The sequence below is a fragment of the Phyllostomus hastatus genome, unplaced genomic scaffold, assembly GCF_019186645.2.
Source record: "Phyllostomus hastatus isolate PE091 unplaced genomic scaffold, TTU_PhHast_1.1 phas_scaffold_755, whole genome shotgun sequence".
Lineage (NCBI taxonomy): Eukaryota > Metazoa > Chordata > Mammalia > Chiroptera > Phyllostomidae > Phyllostomus > Phyllostomus hastatus.
The window spans coordinates 8795734-8815141 of record NW_025334039.1 but is presented as its reverse complement, the minus strand read 5'-3'; the positions used below and the strand labels follow the sequence as shown (position 1 = coordinate 8815141).

Sequence of the window (19408 nt, the reverse complement as noted above, 5' to 3'; positions counted from 1 at the left end):
AAACATTAAAATGTTTCGTTTCCAAACGCAAATGAATTTTTAAAAAGGATGCGAAGGTGCAATGTGAGCATTTGAATACTATTAAACAGCTTGGAGTAAAATGGGTCACGATTTCACACACGTTCCAAAGATCAGCTTGGTATGTCAGACAGAAAAAGGCTGAGAACCACTTTCAGCTGTAACAGTGCCTCTCCTGGCTATACTCCTCCCAGCTTTGCGTAAAATTTATACAGTCTATCATGCAAATCAAATCTTTCTCATGAGAAAAGCGCATGAGCCTCTGAGAACCGTTAGGCGCAATGCGTTGAAGAGCCCATAGACATGGGGAAGTACAAAGTGGGAAAGAAAAACACCGATATATACATGTGTTTACATATATATCAATTTACCCTTTTCCTTCTTCCTGTAAAAGCAAGTGGAACAGACACCTGGGATGAAAGCCAAAACTCAATGGGACAGATTTTAACCGTACACTTTGAAACCAAGTACGTTTCTCATTTTTAGGACAACGTTTGCATGTCAACTGGTCACGAGGCACAGTGAATGAAGTAGAATAGACACACACACACACACAATCTCAGGAGTCATTGGACGTCACAAATTTCCTGCTTGGCCAGGACACAGCCCCTACGGCCACTGACAACACTTTGCAACACATTACATAGCGCAAGGTCAGCACAAGCAAATAACCGTTTGTAACCTTACATTATGAACCTGGTGGATGGCTGAGAAAGGAAATCCAGCGTTCTGATTGGTCCATATCTCACAGACAGACGACTGCTGATATAAACAGAAAACTATCTCATCTTGTCAATATTTAAAACATGGCAGCTACCAAGGTAGCGTTGAGGAAAGGAAAGAGGAAAATAATAAAAAGCAAAGAATCACATTTCTTTAAACAAAAAAAAAGCTCAGAAACTGCCCAAAGATTTAATAATTCACTTCCAAGCCATTCTTTTGCTTAAAATGTTTTGGGTTGGCTAGAAAGAAAGAAAGAAAAAAGGCCATTTGTGTATTAGCTTTGTATCATGGAAATTACCGATCATGCTGGGGAAAGCAAGCCGTGGTTTACATTTGCCAAAGAGAACAGAAATAGCTTCCCTGTTCACATCATTCATTTCAGAGGATCAATATTTTCAAGAAAGCTGGGGAAAAACCTTTAACACAGGTCAAACATCTTTATTTTCTTATCTTCAAATGACCGTGGGCAAGCAATGCAGTGAAATGACTTTTGTAATTTAGTCACCGCTCCATTTGATAAACCTAGGGGATAGCTTTCCCTCCAGAGTTCTCAAGGGCAAACCTCAGTGGCTAACAAGGGGAGAAGTGTCAGCGTGCTGCCCAGCAGTGGGAGTGTGTGGTGGCAGAGGTGGTGGGAAGGAGGCTGTGGGTTGGGGTGGGGGGAGCTCAGCTCTGCTATTCAGGCAGAAACCTCGGGGAACAGCAGTGGCGCGCCTCATGAATCAGCTCCGCCCTTCGCTCTCCCACCACGCCACTGCCAATCTCGTAACGAACAAGTATTAGCAGGCAATAAGGTCTGCTTAGGACCAAATGCCAAACCAAGCAACGCCCCCTCCCAGGAGTTAGAGTAGAAACCACCAAATAAACTGACTAGGCTCCTGGCTGACCTTTATAGAGTTCTTTTCCTTAGAATTCTATCATTTTAAAAGGCACCGTGAAATTGAATCAGAAAATGGCAGAGCGCCTGAAGTATTCAGCAAGCACTGTGAACATCCTGAGAATCCATGAGCAGACAGTGCAGAGATCAGTGCCGGAGGGAGATGAAAACACATGCGTGATATGGTTTGGAAACCCAGCAAAGAACTATGGCATCGGCAAACGACTTAAGGAGAAGAGAGCTTCTCCCTGGCTACATGTTTCCCTCACCTCCACCTTCCCAGAAACGCTCACCAGAAATTTAACATCTCTCTCCAGTTACGATGGCATCTCCACACACACCTACATCTTTGCTTTCCATCCCCCCTCCCTCCCTCGGTCATGTGGATGGCTTGTTGGGGACAGACTGTCAGGTTACAGGCATTCTATTAAGCAAGGAAGGTCCCCAAGGTCTGACCAAAAGGCACCTCTGACCACCTCCCACTTAAACCAGCTCTGCTCTCCCTGGTCCCCTCTCTAAACATCATGCTATTTTCTCCACAGGGGCATCTTCCTTTCCCTACTTTTCAGAAACAAAGTCTCTAGCAAGCTCAGTCTTGGGCCCATTATTGCCCCAGCCTCAGCTCCCAACAGCTGCCACCTGAATTAGATAGACTAACTCCATGCTTTTGTGGGAACACCACCCTAACAGGCACACACACGCTCCCAGAGCACCCTTGACCTTTTCCGCACCCTCACCCACAGTTCTGAGCTACCTCTTCTATATCGATGTCCACAGACTTCTAGTGCTAGAAGTAACACAGGGACCACCTGTCATCTGACAGGTGAAGACATTGACATTCAGAGAGGTGAAGTGGCATGCTCAGGTCACACAGGGAGTGTCACCCGCTGGGATAGCTAGGAAGGAGTGCCAGCCTGCTGCTGACCTCACCAGAGGGCAGAGGGACTCTCCAGCTACGTGGAACTTACTTCAGTGTTTGTGGAACAGTCTCAAGGCCTCTGGGGCTCAAATAACCTGGAAGTTTTATTGTTTCCCCATCATCACTCCTACATGGGCCATTCCCATCGCTCCTCCCTGATGGGCAACAGGCCAGATGACATTTTGGGAGGACTGCGTGACTTCTTGGTCACCCTGAGTCTTGAGGAATCCATTCTGTATAAAACTCCACTGTCATACATGATTCCAGCATTGCTCTCCCTCACCACAGGCCAATCCTGGGGCTTAAAAACCCTGGGGTGTCATGGTCAACCTCGGTGTCCCCAACCCCAAGCTCTACCTTCTTCCATGTGCTTAGTAGGGCAGGAGAGTACAGAAGGACTGGGGTGTTTTTCTCATCTGGTAGTAGCTGAGTTGTGTCTGACAGCTGTCACTGGTTGTCAAGGGAACACTACCTTGGCCTCTGATGCCCTCTTGAAGGAACAGCCCTGCCCCGGGTTGGACTGCATCCACATGAGCTCTTCGCAGCACTCTGCAGGGGAGGGGCGCTGTCTCCCCTGCACAGTTCCTGACTTGCGAGATCTGGCTCTAGCTCGGCTCCCTGCACTGAGCCCCCCTCAAGCAGACTTGGGAATGCACCGCAGGTGGGATGCCGGGGAGAAGGTGGGAGCCCAGCCTCCCTCTGCACGCCCACTAGCACCACACGGACACACCCACAGACACACCCTTGTCACACAGGGCAGGCTGCTCGGGGACCACTCTCCTCTCTGCCGGGGCATCTCCCTCCACGTCTCTATTCTTCAGCTCAGGCTGGTGCTACTTGCGTCTGCTGCCCAAGGCCCAACTGTGGAAAACGACGTGTCTCCCCTTCTTGGGGCTCCCCCGCTCTGGATGAGTGTTCCTCACGGAGTCCTTCTCACTGGGCTTGGAGTGCATGGGGATGCGCTCTCTCCCCTCCCATGGAAGGGGGAAAGCCTCACCCCTTTCCACAGTGGCTCAGACAGTTCCCTGCGCTCCCCCAGCATCAGCCTCTGCTGTGTGGATGGACTGGTAGCTGAGTGTGGCAGAGCGGGCCACCACCCCTGGGTAACCCCTGGCCAGGGCGCACCTTTCTCTCCAGAATGAGTGATATTTACAGGAAAATTCCCACCAAGCATCCTGTTATGTGGATGTATGGTCTCACAAGATATGTACTTAAAAAAAAACCTCATATAAAAATATTCTCATGCAGAAAAACCCACCTCTGGTCAAATACACTGCAGAGAGCTCACAACTGGCTTACATCTCTTCTAAAGAAGTTACAGGGACAGTTTCCATCTATGAGCTATGTTTCAAACTCTAGAACAAGTAACACCTCTAGCATTTCTAATACTTGTGTGACTCAGTGCAAATCGTAGAAAGCTTTTCTTTTAAAAAAAAAGAGTTTAATTGTACTTTAGTTATGAAAGTTGTTTTTTTAAAAAAAGCCGATATGTTGCCAACATCCCAGCAACGCTGCGGGCAGTAAAGGATCTAGCAGGCTCACGCAGTAGTGACCTCAGGCTGGCCAGCTCTAACTGGTGCCTTTACACCATGAAACGGCACTTCCAGACGCATGGTTATTAGGCTGAGTGCTGGGGTTAAAAAATTTTTTAAAGACAGAAGTTTCCACTGCAGAATTTCATTATATTGAAGAAGATACTATTTCAGGGTATAATGTGTATTGAAGTACTGAGTTTTGAAAAGCGTTGAGAAAGAAAATATAATGCAAGTAATAAAATGTCACCTGGGGCCCCGACTCCTAGAACAGAAGTGATTTCAATCTCAGTTTTAATTAAGCCTTAGGATGTCTTCGTGTAAAGACGAATAATCATGGTGCTTGGCCTACATATTTCACGGGCTTGTTGTGCGGCTCCTGGGAACCTTCCTGACAGAGATAACGTTCTCAGCTTTTTCACAGCTCCTAGGACCTAAATTCCTGGGACCTCCGGAACAGGGAAGGCCGTCAAATGCGTTCACTGGACGAACAGAATCCCAGCCTGTGTTTAGAAACGTCCTGGTTCACAATAAAGCACCACAGGAACGTGAGTTCCTGTCATTCATTCCCACCCGCAGTTGGTCTGTCCAGGTTGTTGTTGTTGTTGCCACTTGTGCCTTTAAACTGGCCGCCGGTGAAATGCACCAGAAATCAACCCTGCAGACTTCTAGTTAGATAAGTTCTCATTTTTCCTGATGAGGGTTTGAAAAGGTGCGGCCGGCTGGGTTGAAGAGAGCAGGACCATTTGTAGTGAGCCTGCCTGCGCGTTACAGGGCTGCACGGAAACCATCCTATAAAAGGACGTTAAAGCCCCCTTTGCGATTTCATTTGTTCATTAATATCCTCTCACTCCCTTCTCCACATTTCCCGCAAAGGCCGATGTAGGTTGTCGGAACCTGAATTACGATGAAATCCACATAAATGGGGGGTTAAATAAAAATCTAGTAGTCTTATAACAGATATAATTAATAATGGTTATTTCTTTGATGATGAAGTTAATAGAAATTTGAAGGCGTCTAATTTTATCTTTAGTTCACACCTGTCTCCTGACTCTGGAATTGGTTTCTTAAAATACAACATACATCTTGCTCTTGTTACCATCTGTATCTCAGGTTATCATGAACTCAGTTCAGGAAATACGACATATTTGCACTGAAATCTAAGAATAAAATAAAAGTACATCTACCTGTCTCCACAGTTTTCCTCCTAAAGGTGAGCTTTTTTGCTCCATTGATAGCAAGCTAGTAGCTTACAGTAAGTTCTCTCCTGTTCATCATCCATCCCCCTCCACCCCCTGCTTTGCTGGAGCATTCTCAAACAGTGCTGTAGCATCTTCTATTCAAAGCAAACAGGCTTCTTCCCTTGACCCAATATCCTCCTTGAGGTCCTGCTCAATTTCTGTTCTTTGAAGAAGCTACGTGCTCCAAGAAGTATCCATGCCACCTCCACCTTCCCTTTTCCTGTCCTCACCTGAGCCTGCTCTACCGAAACTGTGCTTCTCAGTCCCCTCCACTCTGCCAAACCAGGCTGCTCGTCTGCCCCGACTTCTCTGACTCATGTGATCACGCCTTCCGTTTCTCAGCCTTCTTTGCAGGTTCCCATGATCCTATCATCCTCTGATCCCTGGAACGTCAGTGCTCAAGCCTTTTGTCCCCTCAGGGTGGACTAGGTGGTCTCCTCTAGTCCCAAGTCTCAAACTGGTATCTCCAGCCCAGACCTGTCTTCTGCACTCCAGAAGACTGGACATCCAGTTGCCCTCCTGACACCTCTGCTTTGATGAATAATAGGCATCTTAACCTTTAAATTAAACGCCCGAAACTACACTTCTGATGACCTCACTTCTGCTTTAGGCTTTCCTACCTCAGCAAATGCCAACCCCCTTCTTCTGGCTGCAGTCCTCCTTTTACTTATATTTTACACTCGATCCCACAGGAAAGCTGATTGAATCTGCTTCTAAAATCTTTTCACCCTCCTATTGCTACCTGGCCCAAGCCACTACCTTTTCTTATTTGGATCATTTCATTAGCTTCCCAACTGGCCTCACAGGATTGCTTTCATCTTTGCCCTCTTAGTCCTTATCCACAATGCAACAGCTAACATGCTTCCTTTAACGTGTAAGCCAGATTGCACTACTTTGCTCCATTTAACTCAGAAGAAAACTCAGAGTCCTAACCATGCCTGCCAGGATCGCCATCCTCCGGCAGCATCCGCGCCTTCCCTCTCTGCCCTGCTTGCTACCGTCCTTCCTCCTGCTCCCTGGGTTCTCCACAGCACAGCACACTCTTGCTTCCTGAGCTGCTCCCTCTGCCAGAAATGGTCTTCCTCCACGTACTGCAGGACTGGCTCCCGCACTGCCTTCAATGTCCCTTGCTCCGAGCACCTAGCATTTTATATCCCAATCAAGTCTGTGCTGTCCCCACTGCAAAGGGATTACTCTTTTGAGCAGAAATTGAAAATGTGAAGAAAAAAAAAACTTTAGAGCATAAGAATCTGTCTCCCTGGCACCTGGACACTCATTCGAAGATAGTTACTGCTTATCAACTGGGTGTGAGACTTGGGTCGAAAATGAGTAGGGATCTATCCTGCTTTTCATTGATGTCTATGGGATGGTAATCACTACGGACACCATCCTTTTTCCGTTGTTAGAACCAGCAGTAAACTGGGCTTCAGAGGCTGATGGTGGGTCTTGGAACAGAGCAAGCTAAAGACGCCTCCATCACGTCAACACCGGTTAGGCCCTGAAGACCTTCTGGGAGTCGGCCGATGCTGTGTAACTGGTTTAATAAAGAAACTTGTCTGAATAGAGCCCTCCGGCCAGATTTTATCAGAGATGAAATTGTCTGCCTTGTTCTAGCCCTGAAAAAAAGTTGGCTTTTTCTGTGTCTTCCTTATGTTTGTCATAATTCTTTCACATTGAAGGGTGTTCAGATATTGACCAGAAAGAATCCAACAAGAAACAAGAAAGGTTCTGAGCAAAAGCTAAAGGAATAATAAAGTCAATTCCTTCTCTTGGGTGACAGGGCTTCTACAATAAAACAAAAACAAACTTGAAGAGTGAACAAAACAACTTCAAAGGCAGGAGAAGAAAGGGCGCGCCAACAAAGGAGGCCTCAGTCGGGAGCCAGCAGACTCCGCGGCTCCTTGAGCACGGACTGAAACGAGATGGGGCCTGTCGAAGGACGGGGTCAAGCAAATTCAGCTCAGTCATGCACCCCGTCTGCATCTCTTCCAGCAGTCACAGCCCTGCGGCCTCTTCTCTCATGGGTGCTAACTGAACCCGGCCCGGAGATCCGAACATCACCACCTCCTGTCTCTCCCGAGCTACCCCCGGGCCCAGCATCTCATCGTTTCTTCTGTTGCAGGTCCAGGAACCACCCTCCTCTCCTTGCAGGTGAGTTTTGTGATGCTGACATGGCCCCCAAACCAACTGTGTGTGATTCTTCTCTCCAAGTGCACTGTGAACGACTCAAGTTCAGGGTTCCTTACCACTGACCCTTTTACTTATTTGTTCATTCATTCATTCATTCATTCATTGTCAAAATTAAAATATGTTTTTAGTGTTTCAATTACAGTTGACCAACCTTCCTTCCTTCCTTTCTTCTTCCCTTCCTTCCTTCTCTGATTCTGGTACTGATAGCACATAAAGTAAGCCCTGAGCTGCCAAAGCAGGAGAGAACTACAGGCTATGAGATTCCTGTTATTCATTTGTAGAGATAATATATAACCTGCATTCCCTAACACGACAGTTGTAGCCCTAAATGACATTACACAATTATTTATGAAATTTTTTTCACAGGGGAAAAAATAGAGCAAAGAAAGAAATGGGACACTAAATCACGATCCTGTTGTATAGCTGCCCAGGTTCTCTGGGGGTTGCAGGGGGTCCCAGGCAACTGGGAGCAGGCTGTTTATTACAATACGGGCTACTTTACCTGTTCTACCTCAAGGTCTGGATGCTGTCACAATCATTTTTCAGGACAACTAAAAAGCAGAAATATTAATAACATTCAGAAAAGCAGCAGCTTTTTTTTTATCATAACATGAATTGCTGCAAAGAAACTCGATTTTGCAAAGTAATGTTGTTCTTTGCCTGTAACATCTCTTTAAAATACACATTATGTTCCTTTCTTGCCAGCCAAAGCTGTCATTTTCTTTATTTAAACCCACTTATTAGCCATACGCTTCACAATGCTTCCTGCCTCTGGTAAGAAAAGAGGCGTCGGACAGAGTTGTTCATTCAGTGATGTTTATCGAGACCCCCATTATTTCCTCATTTTATCGGTGTGGGAAATACAGGGGAAGAAAGGGCAAACTGAACAATTGTCTGGTAGGTTACCGTTCTCCCCTCAGTTCTGTCTGTTCAACACTGAAATCAACAAATGGCAGGTTATTTGAAAGGCATGCTTTCTTGAGGTAGGCTTTTCAAATGAGCATATTACAGAGTCAGGAAGGATCACTGATACACAGAATGTTGACCAAGTTTGAAAAAGGTAGACTAGGATTAAGTAAACTTGATAAAACTATTTTAGCTGGAAAGTGGGAACTGTAATGCAAAATCCTGCATTAAGGTTAAACACCCTCCCCCGCCCTCCACGGCTGAGGGCCGAGAAGGGAGGCATGACTCACGGCCATTAATAAAGGCTAGAAAACTTCCCAAGTTGGGGAATCAGCATGCTGTGAAACCCACAGCCCACTGATCAGAATGACACTGGCAAGGAGCTGGATGTGGCTGATATAGTGAAGGGAAGACATCACATTGTCTTAAAGGAACTGTTCTCAGCAAGAAGGAGCAGGTTTCTCCTTAGCTGTTTCAGAAGATAGCAGGAGTTTAAGGAAGACTTATGTCAATTCAATATAAGATGAAAGTTCTCTCAGTTAGAACTTTCCCAATGATGGGGATGCCTCACAAAGTGGGGGCCACCTTTCCAGTGACAAATGTAAGTGGAAACTTGTGGGTGTCTATTAAGTATGCATTAGAAAGGGTGCCCATCATGAGACAGGACTAGATGGATTTTTCTGGCCCCTTCCCACCCTAAAATCCCGTTTTTCTTTAACAGGAGAACAGAAGAAGCGTCCAGAGGGCATTAAGGCATATAAACACACAGCCTCATGTGATGCTGTATCCAAACCTCACTAAATCAGAGACCCCTACAGAATGGGAGTCACCTCATTTCACAGCTGCTGACATGAAGCCATTGTTTGCTGTCCCTGATTTGTAAGGAATGAAAAATTGGATGTCAAGAGTGAAGGATTTTCTAGCCAATCTATCAGATGCACAGTTCAAAACACTGGTGATCGGAAAGCTCATGGAATTGGTTGATTTTGGGCGCAATTTAGATGAAAGGATGCAGGTTACCATAAAAGAGATGCAGGAAGATACGCGGAGGAGAGCCAATAGTGAAAGGAAGGAATTTGAGTCTCAAAACAATACAGTGAATCAGAAGGAAGATAGAATCAACCAAATAGGAAAGCATGATGAAATAAGAATTAAAAAAATCGAGGAAAAGCTTAAGAGCATCCAGGACACCTTTAAATGTTCCAACATCTGAATTATAGGGGTACCAGAAGGGGAGGAGCAACAAGTGGAAAAGTTATTTGAACAAATAATAAAAAAGAACTTCCCCAATCTGGCAAAGGGAACAGTCTTCCAAGAAATCCAAGAAGCTCAGAGAGCCCCCAAAGAAGTTGGACCCAAGAAGAAACACACCAAGGCACATCATAATTACATTAGCCAAGGTGAAAATGAAGGAGAGAATCCTAGAAGCAGCAAGAGATAAGGGGACAGTCACCTACAAAGGAGTTCCCATCAGACTGTCAGATGATTTCTCCAAAGAGACCTTACAGGCAAGAAGGGGCTGGAAAGAAATATTCCAAGTCATGAAAGACAAGGACCTACATCCCAGATTGCTCTATCCAACAAAGCTCTCATTTAGAATGGAAGGGAAGATAAAGTGCTTTTCAGATAAGGTCAAATTAAAGGAGTTCATCATCACCAAGCCCTTATTTTATGAAATGCTAAAGGGACTTATCTAAGAAAAGAAGATAAAGAAAAGACATGTATAGTAAAAGGACAGCAAACTCACAATTATTAACAACCACACCTAAAGCAAAACCAAAAGAAACTAAGTAAACAACTAGAATGAAGGAGAGAATCCTAGAAGTAGCAAGAGATAAGGGGACAGTCACCTACAAAGGAGTTCAGAACCACAGAAATGGAGGAACAGAACCACAGAAATGGAGGGCACATGGAGGGCTAGCAGCAGGGGGGTGGGAGGAGGAGAGAGGGGAAAAGGTATAGAGAATAAGTAGCATAGAATGTAGGTTGAAAATAGATAGGGAGAGGGCAAGAATAGTACGGGAAATGTAGAAGCTAAAGAACTCATAAGTATGACACATGGACATGAACTAAAGGGGGGGAACGTGGGTGGGAGAGGGTGTACAGGGTGGAGGGGAGAGAAGGGGGGAAATGGGACAACTGTAATAGCATAATCAATAAAATATATTAAAAAAATGTAAGGGAAAGGAAAAGTCAAAAAAAAAAGAGTGAAGGATTTTCATCCAATACAATGCTTATGCATGCTCCTTTAGAGGTTCAACTCTCTACTAACCTTGCACTTACCTCAAGCTTTAGATATTAATAGAGTTTGTCAAAGGACGCAAAACATTGCCCTGGAGGCTTTTGGGATTCTAGAGTTTCCCGGATGTGTCGTGTACCCGGTTTGTAGAGACAGCAGTTACCGTGCAGGCTGTGAAGCCAGACTGCCTGGGTTTGACTCCTGGCTCTGCTTCCAGCCTGAGCCTTGTGGGAGTCATCTGGTCAACAGGACTTCATGGAGTAGTGCTCATCATGGGGAATTGAAAAATGACCAAGGAAGAGTCCGTCAGGCCTTGTCTTTCCAGAGCCGACATTTAACAAGAAATAAAATATTTTGACATAAAATGTAGTGGTATGTGCTAACTCATAAAGTATTTAGAAGTATCTGAGTCCCCCCTCCCCCCAAAGCCTTTCCCAGGAGCTCCAGTGCTGACTCGGTGCTCACACGAGAGAGGCCTGTGCAGTGTTTGTGTTCCTAAGAGCAACTGTCTCCGCACCCCCAGTGGGGAAGGACGGCTTTGGGCTCACAAGCTGGAAAGGAGCAATGGTTTTGCAGAACGGAGCTAACTATTATAAGCTTTCCTTTAAAATACATGTATTCCCAGTTGCAGCTGAAAAACCATAGTGTAGAAGAAAGCTAGATGTTATTTCAAAATAATAACAATAATTTCTAAAGCAACCCCAATATATAGCTTTGTAGTTTGTAACCCTAACCTTGACAAATAGTCTTTTATTTGTGCCAAAACAATGATGTAAGGTGGGCATTAATCTCACTTTGGGAAGAGAAGACTAAGGCTCCAAGGAGCTAAAAGGCCTGTTCAAAATTATAGAGGTAATAAATACCAGAGATGGGAATTTTTCACCCTGAAATTTTTCTCATTACTTCAAATTGAGTATTTAAAAAAATCGCATCAAATTGAGTATGAAAAATGGAATCAGTACCTGTGTGACGTAACAACGTTCTAGCACACATTCTCATTCAAAGGCAAAGTGGGCTAATTCAGGTACCACTACTGCTCTCTCTGTCTGCCTAGAAACCATACCCATTTCTGGCCATGGCCCTTTGACTCCATGGGAGGGACTCCCTTCCCACCCCTCACTCCATGTAGTTCAGGTGGAGCTAAAACCACCTGCGGGCACATGACCTGTGCCTGGTTAATTACCCACCCCCAACACACACACACACACACACACACACACACACACACTCCTTCGAGATTAGCTCAGAGCAGATAAGTAATCCAAACCAGGCAGACCTGATCCTGCAGGACTCAATCCTGGGACTTTGGGGGGAACTCTTGGAAAGATAAGCCCTCTTTCTCATTGGTTCAGGTTTAAGCAGAATTGGATTTAAAATTCCTCTCATGTACAGAGAGCTTGTTTGGGCAAAGGGCCAACCCAGACAAGAGAAAGCCAGAGGGCGAGACATCACATGAGCCTGGGGATCAGGCCTGCCTGGACTTCGCAGGGAAATGATTCAAATACATGTCCTTTTGTGCTTAAGACATCTTGAGTTGAATTCTTGTTACTTGCATGCATCCAGAAGAGTAATGTACAAGCAGAATTAACTTAGACAGCACTGCATAATCAGCCTTATTTCCTGTAGACATTAAAAAAGCCTCTATTTTTTTTTAACACTGAAAAAAGAAAAGGAAGCGGGAGAAGGAGAATAAGAGAATTTTCCTACCCTTGGAAATGGAGCAAGGTCAGGTTATATCAACCAAAACTCTGACCTGCGGACCCAAGAACTGGACTGAATATAATGAGAAACATTCCAGAGAGATTTAGCAAGTGGAAAAACAGCCTGGTGTGCCTCTTTGTGAACACGCTGCTCAATGTCAGCAAGCCACGGAATACCACAAGGTCAGGGGCGCTGACATAAGGTTTTGACACATTGTCAGATGTTTTATTTATTTGGTTGAAAATAGGATCTTTTCTATTGAATTTAAAAAAAAATCCATGGTCTGGTTTTAATGGGAAACATTCACCTTGGTTAAGTCCCAGAGCACGGAGGAAGGTTAGCAGAATGACCCGAGGCGTTGTGGTCTGTCCAGCCTCCGTCAGAATAAACCCCTGGATGTCTAATTTGCCTCACTGAGGGGCTTGATGGGGAATAAAGGAGCCAAGACTTTAAGGAAAAGCATCAAACCCTAAAAAAAGCTCCTGCTTCTTCCCACTACTTTTTAAAGACCAATAAACAGGACAGAGAGTGACATGTACATGAGGCCTGAAGGACACTCGTCATATTAGAATTTCCACTCCCAAAGTCGTCACAGGGAGAGCAACGTAGATTTTGAGAAAAGGCAATGAACTGTTCACATTAAGAAACAAGGTGGACCACCCACTGACTGGGTCTAAGTTTCAAGCACGAAAGCGACATTTCCCACTTGGGCTTTAAGGAACAGGTGGCTGGCAGTCTCGAGTTCCTGGCTTGAAACAGGGCTCAGATGATCATCCACGTGCCAAGTCGTCCCTGAAGCTGGTGTGTCTGCTTGCCAGCTCGACACACTGTCAAACTGGCAGTTCCTGATGGAATAGCTCACTGAGTTTATTCTTCACCTTCTTCTTTTGGTTACATATCATCTGTCTGTGTTGAAGTATTGGAAGTTGCTCTTTAGACCTTCATGGAAGAAAATGTTGAAGCCATTGGATAGGCTGAGCCTTTCTAAGAAGTGGCTAGCTAGTAAAAAATCTCAATTAAAAAATAGCCACTAACTTATGGGCATTTAAAACAAATCTGATATGACACAGTGATAAGAAAGCTTGTCTGGTTTGGGGAAAAAATTACTTAAAACGCTGTTGCCCTTCACATAGTCGTGCTCTTTTCTGAAGGTTCAGTCTGCAAATCCCCACAATGTCAGAACAGTGGGAAGAACCTCTAGGCACAACAGGCTTTCCCTCCCAGGGAAAGTATCAAAGAATAAAGAACAAGCTTCCTTTTTTTCCAGAGACGGGTAAGCACTTGCCTCACGGCTTCCTAAGATGGTCATGCTTCTGTGGCTAAGAATTTTGTGTACTGTGTATTTCTAATGAGTTCTAAATTTCAGTTAAGGAAAAAAACCCTAATCCTTTCTTTTTCAATGTGTTGTCTTACCCTGTACGGGGACAGCATGTTAATACTATGAGATTCCCTTTGCCGCACACTTTGAGAACCTGTATTTGCAGGGAACTGTTCCATCTCCCCTGCTTCCCCTGGCTTTGATGGTCCCCCTGCACAGACCCCTCCTCTATCACAGCAGATGCTCCTTGGCAGCCTTCATATTCAAACAAGCAAAGTAACAAAGAGGAAAATTCCAATTCCGTTCTCAATATGCATTCTGAGCATGGATAACACTAGAACAAAAAGATCGTTTTTTACAGAATGCTTATATATAACCATCTGATGGCTTTGGCATTGATTGGCCTCACAATAAATTAGGGCCTTGGAATTAGGGACTGATGGGTGATATAGCTGAATTGCTAGCCATATCATTTATATATAGAGAGAGAGATTTAAAGTTTGAAATATGCTTTCACATGAATTATCTGATGCACACAAATCTGAGATGCAGGCATGACCCACATTGTCTATGACAAGAAAACAGAAGTCCAGAGAGTCCACGTGACGCCCTGGTACAGCCAGAAAGAAACCAAAACAGAACTGCAACTGAAGAAGCCACGAAGGGAACAGACTCCATTATTTGGAAAAACCCCACATGCAAGAAGTCTGTAAATGCAGCAATCCCCACACCTAGGTGCAAAGCTCTCTGTGAACATGGGAGAAGGGCAGAATTCTACCGAGGAGTGCAGTGTGGGCTCCCACTGAAAAGGTCAACACATAACCGTTGCTGTTCTGCATGTAAAGGGTTTCGTGTGGTAACCATGAGCTGAGCCAGTAAGTTTCCACTCAACTGCTAGCGGTTTGATCCCCAATCTGCTCACTAGGTCTCTGTAAGCGTCATCTTTTCTAGCCCCCGAGAAATTAGTGTTAGCTGAGCTGTTATTAAAACGCTTTGTATCATTTTAAACAAAGGCAGCCCACGGGGCATCAGGACCGTGGAGGAGCCAGGAGAGGACCAGGACAGCGGGGTCTGAGTGCTGCTCTGCCAGGCACCAGTGGCGAGCAAAGCGCTCACCCAGCCGGGCTGCCTCTGCCTAGAACGCGCCGTCGTGAGGATTCACGGAAACACCACATCTGGAACCCCCGGCTCAGATCTGGCCAGGGCAGGGCTTCTGCCCGGCGCAGTTTCCACTTCTCTTCCTTTAACAATATATAAAAAAAGAATATTTGAATAACTAATATAAGAGGTAAAATGCTTTCAAATACAGAAGGAATTGATCTAGTCATACTCATTAAGTACTACAGTTTGGATGAGAAAACATCAGACTTTGAACTGAATCAACTTTCTGTGATTTAGAAGCAGTTTAGACAAAGCCTTATGGAGCCCAACGCACTGCTCCAGGCAAGATCTAATTTGGTTTTCCCTTTGGCTGTGCTACCAGGCCCAGCTATGCGGTTTCTCAGGTTCCGTGCCTTTAACATGTGGGTCGCGCCTGCTGCAGGTCCGTGGGCATCAGATAAGGTCATTGCCCCAGGAATATTAATATTTTTATTTGGAAGAGAGTATTCAAAGCACAAGGACTTCTACATTATGAATTTTCCTCATTAATATTAAGCTCAAGTGTGTACAAAAATATGTATTTCTCTTCCTCTTTAGACTTATTTTGTAAAAATAGAAGTATTATTTCACTTTTCCATAAATATTTTCTATAAATGGTGTTACGTTTCACACTGGGGGACTGACTCTTTCCATAACTTTGAAGAATGGGGTCTCTAAACTTTATTAATTCCATTACTCTCCTTTAGTATTCATTTTAGGAAGACTCTGACTTCTCCTAAATGTCATTCAAGAAAATTCCTAAAGATTAAGATTAGGCTGCAAATACTGGAAGTATATTTTCCTCCTTCTGATATATTTTCCATATTTTCATTTGCTGCCTCATCTCCACGGCACTTGACTTAAGAGCTGGTCTTCCTCGGGATCTCCTTGTTCGTGCTAGAATGAGGCAACAGCTGTGAAAGTACTTTGAAAGTTTAAAAGCTCTATATGCACTAAGGTATTATTATGTGAATGCGAGTGCAACATTTATTTATTAGGTGTATGGAAATAGGGGAACATTTCAGAACTTCTGAGCTAATGTACCCAATTTAGAATTATGGGCTTGAAAAGCCATGCTTTTGACATAATGGGAAACCCATTTTTTAGATGTGTTTACACCATTAATCTTAGTGGTTAAAAAATGCTATTAGTACTAAACTCAATCTTATTTCTCACATATTCAGTTAAGACAATTTGAGGCAGAATGCTGCTTTTATCAGAATAAACTCAAACAATAGCCACAATATCTGCAAATCCCTTGTATTCCAAGGCAGATATTTTCAATACTTGTTTAAATTGAACACAAGTAATTAAACACCACTCCTGTGTTACCTTTTAAAAAATATTTGCCCACAAATGAACTTAATATGTGGAACGGACATTAAATTTATCTTAATTTAACTCTCAGCATTGGTTTCCCGAGTTAAGCACAGCATTTCCAAACATCTGCAGAGCAGACCTTAAGAAGCTAAAATGTCCATGAATTACTGCAGCCACCGAGAGCCTAGGGCTGGAATTCCAGAACCCTCTGGTGGGGGCTCCGATAAATCTGATGCAGTAGGGCATTTTCTGAAAACATGTTCTGTCGTGGTGATTCTGTTTAACTGCACCTTCCTGTCTTTTAGCAAGAGGAAAGAAACCCTGAAGACGGACTTCAGCAACCTAGCAAGAAACAGACTGGTTAGGCATGCAACAACCAAACTACAGTAAGCCTCTGGGGAGAAGCCCCTCGGAAGGAATGGCTGGGACTGGGCTCCTGTGGGAAGGAGGCGTAATAACTGGCTGCCTGCGCACTGGGATTTTAATCACTAATGCACGTCTTCAGGAAGACTCGACTTTATTGGCTAAGCACATAACTTAGAGCAAGAATATGGTCTAGAGAGAGTATGATAGGTTTTAAAAAGTAAGTGGATTTTAAAAATTATTACAGCAAATGACCCAAAATACGAAAAAAGGAAAAATAGAAAAAAATCAGTGGAGTGGTTGAATGGTAGAAAAGTCACATAAATAAAACTGTTCGACAACCAGATTATTGAGTATTTGATACCTTGACAGGTCAGAAATGGAACTCTTTTAAAGGGGTATATAAGTGTTCATTTCTCCATGAGATTCTGGCATTTCTGGATCAGGAAACACGCTGAAAGCCAACAAATAAAAGGCTGCAATTAACACAACCTAAAGAGTTGCAATCCCAGAATCCCTTTTTCCTATTGATCAGATTTCTGTAGTGCCATCTCCTGTTTTCTCTGCAGCGAAAGTGCTGTATCGAACAGTGGGGTTTTAGAAAGTTTTTTAATTCGCTCCTGGTTGCTGACAGAGGCCTGCGTCTACCATCAGTCATTCCGTCACTGTGAGCAGCACACGGGAGGCGAAGAAGCACCTTCACACAGACCTTCCGTGGCTCACTGCATCCCACCCACCTGCTTGTCTGCCCCCTCTTCCTGCTTTGGAGCCTTTCTCACCTGGTCTGATACAAGTTCATTCAATTTTCTCAAGGGCAAGACGATTCCTGAACACGATGCATCCTGACTGGCATGGCAAGAAAAACATCTAGGCTACTCAAAAGGTACTCCCGCCTTGACCTCTGAGTCTCAAAGAAAGTAAGTGAGCAATCTTGGTAGGCTACCTCCAAGTGTGCAAACCTGAGAGAAAGAGCAATTAATTTCCTCTCTGAAAAAACTGTACTATGTGGAGAAATTTCATAAATTCTATGAGCAACTGAGAGGGTGATTCTGTTCCTGAAGTCAGCACGGTCTGTCGTAGTTAGTGTTCATCAGAGCATGATCTTCCCTTACCCAGAGAAGAGCAGGGTTCAGAAAAGACCCCCATTTGTATTAATACATAGAGACTACGTGGTTCAAGGTCAAAATGTACCGTGTCTCTGAAATGCACTCATTAGAGAGATTTAAGCACATGTGTGATTCACGAATCCTAACAAGTAGCAGGAAATATATGAACAGCTTGAGGAAAAAAGCTTTCAGACTCTTTATTTAAAAGAACATCACTGAAAACAGTAATAAGGATTAAAAGGCAACACTTAACAAGAGAGAAAGGGAAAATTATTCTTTTCTTGTCTCTCCTACATTTTCCATTTCCCTTCAATAAAGGATTCTCCGTAATCCCAACATTACCATTCCTTGCACAAAGAACACCGAGAACAATTCAGGATTGAGGGAGCTAAAAGGAGACACCATATATCAGGCCTTTTCTTCCCAGGGCATTTGCAGGCAGAATAGCCATGGTTTCCAGAACATTCTCTTCACATTTTTTCTTTTGTGAGTGGCAGCGCAGAATGTTTACCAAAGGCTTTTAAAAACAGAATCTCACCAAACAGTTGAGAAAAATATTTAACAACCATGGCAAAGCAATTACAGTCAAATTTTCACCTAGAGATTTTCATCTTAGGTGTGGGAGGCAGAGAGAAGCCTCTTAACACATCAGTCTGAACCTAGAATGAGGACGAAAAGAGTTGAATCTGCCAATCATTGTCAACAAGTCCCTATCTTTGAATCTCAGAGCAAAACGATAGGGCCAGTTGTCCCTCTGACTGTGCTTCTACGAACGGCACCCCTGTTTGGTGATGGCTGACTCAAGTTTCTGAGCAGCCGTGTGAGGACAGCCCAGACACGGACATCCGTACCAAAACTCGGAAAGGCCCAAATGCAACAGAGCTCTCTTTTCCATGATGTGTGTTGGGCAGCAGCAGCATCTTCAGCTACTGAAGGTGACAGCACGAGATGATGCAACTAGTCCCAACGGTAAAACCCCACACAAGTGTGTCAACTGGGGAGGAAATTAACATCACCGGAGTTAATACTTTCCTCCGACTTCTGCCCTGTCATCCAGCCGATTTACATTTTATAATCTAGGCTTTCATTATTATTCATTTCCATTACGATTTGATTCTGGCACAGTAATTATTCCCTTTAGGGCCAAGACTTTCTGGACGCAATGAGATCGGACATCCTTTCTGCAGTAGGAATGAACAGCAAGAACCTACGTGTACCTTCCATTCCCAGGAAGGTCTGATTCAGTCTAGTTCAGGTGAGCAGGGAATGAGAGCCATGGCATAAAATGGTAAAATCCCAGCTGGTGCGGACAAGAGGCATCGTTCAGCATCAGAAAGCATTACTTGGTACGGGTGAAAGGCAAACACGTCACAGAGGCTTTTAACACCTTACCTGGGCCATCTGCCTCTCCAGTTTTGATCGGGGAATATCATCAAAGTAGTTTTCATTTCTTCTCCTCCTTGCATCGCCCTGCATGATAATGTGAGGAACGTCTAGGGAGCCACCAGTGGTGTAAGTGCTTTGGCTAAGTGATGGAGACAACTGAGGAGGAGTGTGATTACCACTGGGTTCCTGAATGGAAATACATCATGAAGTAAATACCACGTTTTTGCGGCTAAGCTTTGGTTGCAAAATTGTGAAATACTGAACAAGACAAATGGCGGGGCTGGGGACTCATTTTTGAATCAACTGCGAAGGAATGGGTGGCTTCCACCATTTTATGAATGGTGTCATCTAGTTAATACCTTTCCCCCCTAAGGATCTCAGGCCAAAGGCTTAAAGCATAAAGAATCAGCTGTTTTCTTACATCAGCCA

The 19408-nt window shown here is 44.3% G+C and overlaps 1 protein-coding gene across 11 annotated transcripts in view; it reads right to left on the bottom strand.

Annotated features, from left to right (window-relative positions):
• ANKS1B (ankyrin repeat and sterile alpha motif domain containing 1B) overlaps positions 1–19408 on the bottom strand; it is an 830913-nt gene that overhangs the window by 53197 nt on the left and 758308 nt on the right. For 5 of the 11 annotated variants that reach the window (XM_045826443.1, XM_045826444.1, XM_045826445.1 and 2 more), the window contains one exon: positions 18986–19165. In XM_045826443.1, coding sequence (XP_045682399.1) covers positions 18986–19165 — 180 coding nt within the window. Of the gene's footprint in view, positions 1–705; positions 781–18985; positions 19166–19408 lie in introns of all 11 variants that reach the window. The other 6 variants (XM_045826440.1, XM_045826446.1, XM_045826450.1 and 3 more) reach the window with 2 other exon arrangements.